Source organism: Zootoca vivipara, chromosome 11 (genome assembly GCF_965207765.1).
Source record: "Zootoca vivipara chromosome 11, rZooViv2.hap1.1, whole genome shotgun sequence".
Classification (NCBI taxonomy): Eukaryota; Metazoa; Chordata; class Lepidosauria; order Squamata; family Lacertidae; genus Zootoca; species Zootoca vivipara.
This window is the reverse complement of record NC_142594.1, coordinates 14,406,588-14,415,231: the sequence shown is the minus strand read 5'-3', so window position 1 is coordinate 14,415,231 and position 8,644 is coordinate 14,406,588. Positions and strand designations below refer to the sequence as shown.

Here is an 8,644-nt window from a genome sequence, read left to right as displayed (position 1 = left end):
TCTGCCTACTGTGGAGTTAACTAGTTTGCAAATAAGTCTACCTAAAGATGGCAAAGAGATGAAGACTGTAACACTAGAGAACTCAGCAAATCCTTTGTTCCGTTACTGGTGTTTTAAAATAAAAGTGCATAAATACATTAAATATTCAAAATCCTCCAACACATTCTCTGCAATCCTTACAACTGTCATGTGAGGTAAATTAGTTGCATTATCAGTGTGCTGCAGATGGACTAGGACTGAGAATGATTTGTGGCAGCCAGCCTGCTGTTAGTACGTTTGCCTGGCACTTTCGAGGATAAAATCGCTCACCTCCATCATGCCAAGTTGAATATTACTTTAACCGAGCAAAGTCTAAACTGATGTTGTGGGATCACTTTCAACTGATTGATGCCTGAGGATGTGGACACGGTACTTTCAGTGATTTGGCCCACTACATACTCTCTTGACTCATGCAACATCATGACTTGAGCTAGAGGCGGACTGTGGGATGAGCCTAGGAAGCGACTAGTGCATCACAAGGGGATGATGCCAGATTCCTTGAAAGAGGCAGCTGTGTGGCTGCTCCTTAAACCCCACACACCCCTGGACCTTGAGGTACTAGACAACTAGTCCCCAGTCACAAATACTTTAGGTAAGGTGTTCAAAGAGGGTAGTGTTGGGTCAGCTCCAAATGCTCTTGGGAGGAAACAGATATTGGCCCATTTGCTTGGCTTCAGGCTGTTTGGGGACAGAATTGGCCTTGGTCACTCAAATGGATGACCTTGGGGAGAAGGACAAGAGGGATAACAAGTCATAATGAGTTGGAAGTTGGTAGCACTGTTTTCCACTCCTACTTAAAAGGCTGAATTGACAGAACAGTGCTAGGAGTTTATGTGTACACCCCACTGCTATACAAAGCTATCTCTCTATTATATCTGAATTAGGAGGTGTGGCATTTTAGATTGGTCCCTGGGTGAGGGGGACAACTGACACTGATGCTCAGTAATACAAAGACTCTGTGGGTGAGCTGTTCCCAGGTCCAGGAGAGTTTACTAACTCTATATGAGGCTCAACTCCTTCTGAAGTAGCAGGTATGTAAATTGAAGGTGCTCCTAGATTTGTCTAACCACTGGCGAGGAGCACTTGTTAGCAACTTAACTTGGTATGCCAATTTCACCCTCCCCAGGACAGGGATAACTTGGCCACCATGATTTATGCACTGGAAATCTCACCAATGGATTACTGCAATTTGCTCTATGTAGCATGCAGAGACTGGTCCAGAAGCTTTAGCTGGTCCAGATCAGAGTCAACAAGTGGAGCACTTAGACGTGCATTGATTAGAGAGGGCACTGAAGTGGCTACCAGTCAGCTACCAGGCCATGTTACTAACATATAAGACACTCACTTGGGACAATGTTACCTTAAAGACCACACTTGTCCCTGTATAGATCTGCAAAATAACTTCTATCTGGGGAAATTTTACTCATGGTGCCACACCCTGCAGTGTCACAGGCTACTGACCCCCCCAAAATGCACATTTCCCAGCATTTCCACTGTAGGATGTCCTTCTCGGTGCCATAGATGAAAACTTGTAATTTCACAAGTTTGGTAAAGATACATCTTTTTGCTCAGGCTTTCCCTGACCCACAAGATTGGACCCTATTATCCAATTCCTGTTTTTAATAATACTGTTTTACTGGTTTTTATTTATTTTTATGATGTGTATTGCTTATATGTTGCATTTTTATATACTGCTTAAATATTAAGTGGTTTAGAAATGCTTTTAAATATAAAAGATAAATGAAGCTAGTGAATTCAATTTGAATTGGGGAATTCCCAGCTCATACTCAGCTTCCTTTTTCAAGTGATAAAAGGAATAAGGCTTACATAGTCTCAAAACCTTTGACATCCTCATGCATGATGGGTAGGAGGTAAATGATCTGCCACACTTCTTTTATTAGGAAAAACACACAGTACTTTACAGGATTCCACAGCTTATTGTCAAGGGCTTGCAGCAGGTAGATTAGTTTATTCTGGAAGATCTCCATGTAATTTGCAAATTGGCAAGGGTTAATGACGGGAACAACTATTCCCACCTAAATTAGATGGCTGAAATGAAGAAAGCTAACCAAGAGAATATACTTGTATGAAAGGACTATAGCAGATCAGTTCTGCTACAGAAGACAAATTCCTAAATTTAGCAACTGGTTGGTAGATCTTGAGTTTGTAGTAAAAACAAGTATCTACCAAGTCAGGAGCCTTTTAAATGCAAGTGTTATTTGGGTTACTGAAGTTAAAACATAAACAGGTTAGAAAACTGAATTATATAAAATTAACAATGGGAAGTTTGAACACAACAGAAACCATTTATTGATTCATTATTTTGAACAGTGATTACTATAACTGAAGTTTTATCAATGACTAAAAAAGCCAGACTTTTCCTGCCCACTTCATATTCTCCTTCAACCACTCAAGTACACAAGTGTTTTCCAAACTACACACTTGCTCCGTGCCACTATTTACTGTGAAATGCTTTATGAAAAGCTTTGGAGTAGATATGTTAGTAGCTTGAATCAACCTCTCCACTGCACATTGATAGTTATCTTCAATGCCTTCACATCTGAAAAAGAGTTTTCACAATCAAGAAAAGTTACTATCAGCAACCAGTCATTCTATGATGGTTAGCAGTGTGATTTAAGCTACCATCCTGCCTTTCCTCCCCAAATGTGCTTCAATCCTCTTCTGTTAAGTCTTTCAATTGGGAACAAACGATAACTACTGTAACGTGTTAGCAGAAATGAAGCAATTGCATGGAAGAACCAGCTCCCTTCCACACCAAGCTAACTAACTAAAAAAATTCCTTCCAGTAGCACCTTAGAGACCAACTAAGTTTGTCATAGGTATGAGCTTTTGTGTGCATGCACACTTCTTCAGATACGAAGTTTATTTTGTTTTGACTACGGCAGACCAACATGGCTACCTACCCGTAACATCCTAACTAATGTGTGACTGATCACAAAAAAAATGAGGAAATGGTGCAAAAGTAGAAGACAACACCAACAGTAGCAGGAGGAGAAGATGGAGAAAATTCAAAAAGACAAAATAATAAAACCAGGTTTCTATTACTGGCAACATTACAAAAAGGACTTTGAATAATTTAGGTATTAATTGTATTTTATAAGTTACTGATTTAAACTGATTATCATAAGATTCTTTTCCTTGACACAAATCAGACATAAGCAAGAAAGCTGAGGGGAGGATACACAATCATGTACTGTACAGTGGTACCTCGACTTACAAAGACGATCCGTTCCATGGCCATCTTCGTAAGTCGAGGTTTTCGGATGTCGAAGCGCGCAGTCGGCGCAGAACGCGTGCGTGGAGCACGCGCGGCGAGAAGACTTCTGGGGTTGTCGACTTCGGAAGTCGAAACCTTCGGAAGTCGAATCGTTCGGATGTTGAAGTATGACTGTACTTGGAAAAGCAAATGAACTCACCTTTTCAGTACTATTTGAAGTATTTGATTGGAAGCACCAGGACTCAGAATACTACTAGCATTAGAAACCAAGAAAATTTCAATTGCTAACAGCATCTCAATCTCAGTCATGTAAGAGGGAATCAGAAGAACTTTACGGTGAAGATTTACTTCCAGTGGTGGGTAGCAACCCAATGCTAAAGCATCTAAAAAGTGACAGGAAAGTATGTAAAAGAAGGTGTCAAAGTTGCACTAAACAGCACACATCTCTAGGTTTGTGTGTGGGTACTTGGATCATCCACTGCTTTATTGAAAAACAGTTTCTTCCAAGATTATTTGAGCTTCTGGACTACTTTTAACTGTTTCCAATTTCCATCCTACTGTTATTGCTGTTTTGGACTGTCTCAAAAACTGAAGGCGAGAAGTGGCAAACCTCCCCTACTTGTTCAGAAAGTCCAAAGCTGCTCTACATATTCCTAAAAGCTAGAAAACTCTAAATTTCAGTTTTAAAGTTCTGCAATTGAATTTTGCTGCAATCTGGGACCAGACCAGGTTTTGTTTTCCCACCTCTCTTTTTCCAGACAAGGTTAGCAACCTACTACTTTTCTTCGAAAAGAGAAGTTGTCACTGAATGTTCCTTTTGCTGTAGATCCATTCTAAAGCACAAACCTAGGAAATCTAGAAAATGCTGGGTTTGCTTGGAATGCAACACATATCAGACAGGTCTTCTGAATAATTATAGCAAGTCATAAAAAGTCAAACAAAGCAGATAACTTCTTTAGCTATATTGTACCTTCAGGAGCTCCCAAGACATCTCCCAAAAATAATTTGGGGCAGAATTCTTCAATATCTAGTTGTTAATGTGTAATTGTGGGTTAGACTGCAGCCTGAACTTTTCTAACAATGCAACCCGAATCATATCTATTCAGAAGCAAGTGCTACTAAATCCAATGTAGCTTATTCCTAGATAAGTACATTTAAGATTGCAGCATAACTGAAGTTCTTCAACTAGTAATGTAGTAGACATTGAGAGCTTACGTTTATAATGTGTCCTTGCTTTAAGCCACCAACAGCCTCTTCCAAGTGCTGTGATTAAGGCTCTAAGTAAATCAAATTCAACGGGAATGTTCTTTGCAAGCATGAAATCTACTACAGTAGATGATATTTGAAGCTTCTGGCTTTCTAAAGAAGCACCTAGCAGTTTATTAAATAAACGCCTGTACTGGGCTACATCCAAACTATCTGCAAAAGAAAAGCATTACAAGTGATTAATTTTCTTCAGTTATTAAGTAGAACATTGGTTTCAGCAATATAATAGTGGAAAAGTACAGCAAACATTTCCCTCTCTGTTTTAAGTTTTTTTTAAAAAAAGCAGATCTTAGTTTCTTTCATTTTCACAAACAAATCAACCAAGCTTAGAATGCACCCCCCTGGCCACCTGAGGCATCATTTCTTCTTGTATTGGAATAACTGCACTGCAAAATGGTTTTCTGCTAAATGGAATATTTCAGAAGTGTGTACACTAAGCAATAGATATTATTTTCATATCATAGATGCTACACAGAAATAGATCTTGATGAGAAGCAAAAAAAGTTACAAATATATTGTGATCTGCAAAACGAACAGCTTAAATCCTGCATCCTGAGATATATAGGTGATTGTTTTATTAACCTCTCTAAAGTGTTTGGGCGAGCAAACAGTGAACATCTGTGCAGGCTCCCAGTCTGTTTTTGAGCCCATTTAAAAGTACTAGTTTTAACTGTTAAAGCCCTTATTTGCTTTTAGCCAGGTCCCCTGAAGGTCCATTTGCTCTAATTTATACCTGCCCAAGGGGACCCAGGTGGCGCTGTGGGTTAAACCACAGAGTCTAGGGCTTGCTGATCAGAAGGTCGGCGGTTCAAATCCCTGCAACGGGGTGAGCTCCCATTGCTTGGTCCCAGCTCCTGCCCACCTAGCAGTTCGAAAGCACATCAAAGTGCAAGTAGATAAATAGGGACCGCTCCGGCGGGAAGGTAAACGGCGTTTCCATGTGTTGCTCTGGTTCGCCAGAAGCAGCTTTGTCATGCTGGCCACATGACCCGGAAGCTGTCTGCGGACAAACGCCGGCTCCCTCGGCCTATAGAGTGAGAAGAGCGCCGCAACCCCAGAGTCGGACACAACTGGACCTGATGGTCGGGGGCCCCTTTACCTTATACCTGCCCAAGAATTGATTTTCATCAGAAACCCTTGTCCAAGTTCTCCCGCTTAGCAAGGACTAGAGAAAGGGTCTTATTTGTGGTGGAATGACCTCCCTAGAGGACTAACTGGTGCCCACACTATGATCCCTTTTGCTCAGTCTTTGAATGTTAATCATACAATTATTTTAGTACTTTTAGAACTCAGAACCAAGTTGCTCCCCTGGCTGGTATTATGTTGTTTTAAATTGTTTTCAGTTGCTGAAACTGAATCAGTTCCACTGCCTTGATAATTGTCTTATAATTGGTTTTTGTGCTTCCAATTTAAATTTTATATTTTGTATTTGAATGGTGCAGAAACCACTCATATAACTCACTTATATGGGCAGTATATAAACGTTAGTATACAAATATTTATCCCATTATTGCGCCTCACAATCCAGAAGTATGGGTGAAGACTTAAAAATAGTTCTGAGACCATCCAGCAAGCTTCATGGCTGACCTGGATCAGACCTAAGGTCTACGTGGTACAGTGTCCCCTTTCCCAGTGACTGGCAAGATAGTTATGGGAAGGAGAAGAGGGCAAATGCCAGTGTGGTGTAGTGGTTAAGAGCGGTAGACTTGTAATCTGGGAAACCGGGTTCACGTCTCCGCTCCCCCACATGCAGCTGCTGGGTGACCTTGGGCTAGTCACACTTCTCTGAAGTCTCTCAGCCCCACCCACATCACAGGGTGTCTGTTGTGGGGGAGGAGGGGAAAGGAGAATGTTAGCTGCTTTGAGACTCCTTCGGGTAGTGATAAAGCGGGATATCAAATACAAATTCTTCTTCTTCTTCTTCTTCTTCTTCTTCTTCTTCTTCTTCTTCTTCTTCTTCTGCTGCTGCTGCTGCTGCTGCTGCTGCTGCTGTTTTCCAGCAACTGACATTCAATGAATTTTAACTCTAATCTCCACACTGCAAGTCCACAAAGGGTTCCAACACTGCTATATGCCAAGAAATAATCCACCTCAGTAAATCTGTTCTCATTCCATTCTCATCCAAAATTGGCCCACCATCTCTTGGCATCATTTTCAGGAGTACACATTTATCTTAAGTTCATATGAAATCTGATTAAAAGCCAATAGATGCTTACTAGCTATTGAGAATGGAATTATAAACACTTACTACAAGAATTCTGGAAGCCTGGTAGATTTTGCAAGACTTCAAATGCTTCTCCATAACGGCTCTTTGCAATGCATTCAGATGCTATTACATATAGCAGGTTATGTCGCTTGAGGACATCCATTCGATCACAAGGCCATGTTGGAGTACTTATTATCCATTCCGACTCTAGAGAGATTAATACTGGCATTTTAAAAGCGATTAAAATGAGGCCATGAATGCTGACAAACAAAATATTATAGGGCCTTGTGAAAGATCCCAGGTAACTGCCCACCTTGCATTCAGCTATTTAACAAAGAACTGCTCTCCATGCAGAGCCTGAGGAAAATAATTTTGATGTCCAGTTATGAACTACTGATCATTGTGAATCTCATGGGAATGTTTGGAGGCTGCAAAGACTTGAGTGTTATCTTGGCAGCTTATGTGGAAAACTATCAGTTTGGCCTAGCCTTGTTGACAAGCTTGAGTTCCTGACTGAGACAGAAGCCAGGTGTCCCCAAGGTATTTGCACAGGATGGGAGAGAGAAAGAGAGAGAGAGAAGAGTTTAAAATGTGTGATTGGAGGATATAATGTCATATATCATATATCCCCCTTCCAGAGCAGGTCTATAGGGTTCATTTCCTGGTTGGCTACTGCTAGGAGCAGCTACACCAAAGTGTCACTTGAAGCACAGCAGCAGGTCAGAGCAGCAGAAGCTGGAGTTAAACACAGACAAGAGCACCAAGGGACCATCTGCACAGCACTGTGCGGCACTGTTATGGAACAGGCCATTAATCTCACAAAATGTTACATAACTAATGAAAGTTGCTCTCCTGAAAACTGCCAGGGAGGTAAGGATTTGACATTTCTGCATTCAGCAAGACATGAAATATGAAGGAGACAAAGTTTTATATGATGGACAGTTCCCCCTGCTTCCTCTATTCTTTATTATTGTCAACATACTTTAATTATTCACCAAGCCTATGTCAGCAAATTCTCCGAAATATGAGTAAATGTCAGCTTGAGACTTCAACCACATACTTTGGCTCTCTCAATTTCTGCTTTTGCTGTAACGTAGGACAGAACCTACACGTGTCATTTTAAGCCCTGCTTATTTCTGTTAATAAAGAAGTGTACCTCTCAATACCCATAATGCTCCATCTAGGCTCCTGCACTTGAGAAATATTTCCACAGCAACATTAACAATGTGGCACCGTGATGCCAACCTCTCCTGACCAAGAAGTCCTTTCAAAAATGTGAAATGTATCTTTAAGGCATGAAGCGTATCCAGAACCTTCTTGGCCTATGATACAAAGGGGGAAAGCAGCGTAGATAATTACCACAGTACATATCAGTTTTTCATCTCAGAATACTTGTTCATGCATGACACTGTATATTCCTAAGCACAAGGGTGTGTGTGTGTGTGTGTTCTTTTTTGTTCTTAGCTAGCAACACTGATAAGTATGAAAAAATGAGCATGGAAAGGAGTGGTAGCTTTTACCTGTGATAAACTCATTGCTCCTCCCACTTGCTTCTTTTTGGATCAGTCAGGACAAAGGACTGAAGGTTGGCTGCTGCCTCCCACAAAGGGAGCCTTGAAGCCTAATTGTTTCAGCCCTAGTCTAGTGGGAGGAGCAATCTGAACAAGGACATTATCCTCCACCACAGGAAAATACAGTATTGGTTCAGCCAAAGCACAATACACAAGCATATTGAGCTGCACTCCCTTCATACAAGGAATTGTTTTCTGCTTATGAATTTAATTCAAGATTAAAAGGCACCAATATTTTTATACCTGTATGGTTTGCAATTTCAGCTTAGGGGTCCAAAAAGGCAAATTGCTTTGTTGGCATGTGTTCAATGATTGCCAAAACCA

At 40.9% G+C, this 8,644-nt stretch overlaps 1 protein-coding gene across 1 annotated transcript in view; it reads right to left on the bottom strand.

Annotated features, from left to right (window-relative positions):
* Positions 1 to 1,916: 1,916 nt before the first annotated feature.
* The window catches only part of TOPAZ1 (testis and ovary specific TOPAZ 1), a 35,360-nt gene continuing 28,632 nt past the window's right edge, over positions 1,917 to 8,644 (bottom strand). The window contains exons 16-20 of the mRNA XM_088653912.1: positions 7,906 to 8,071; positions 6,792 to 6,956; positions 4,493 to 4,696; positions 3,477 to 3,660; positions 1,917 to 2,599 (exon numbers count right to left, since the gene is read on the bottom strand). Coding sequence (XP_088510038.1) covers positions 2,401 to 2,599; positions 3,477 to 3,660; positions 4,493 to 4,696; positions 6,792 to 6,956; positions 7,906 to 8,071 — 918 coding nt within the window. The 3' untranslated portion in view covers positions 1,917 to 2,400. The remainder of the gene's footprint in view (positions 2,600 to 3,476; positions 3,661 to 4,492; positions 4,697 to 6,791; positions 6,957 to 7,905; positions 8,072 to 8,644) is intronic.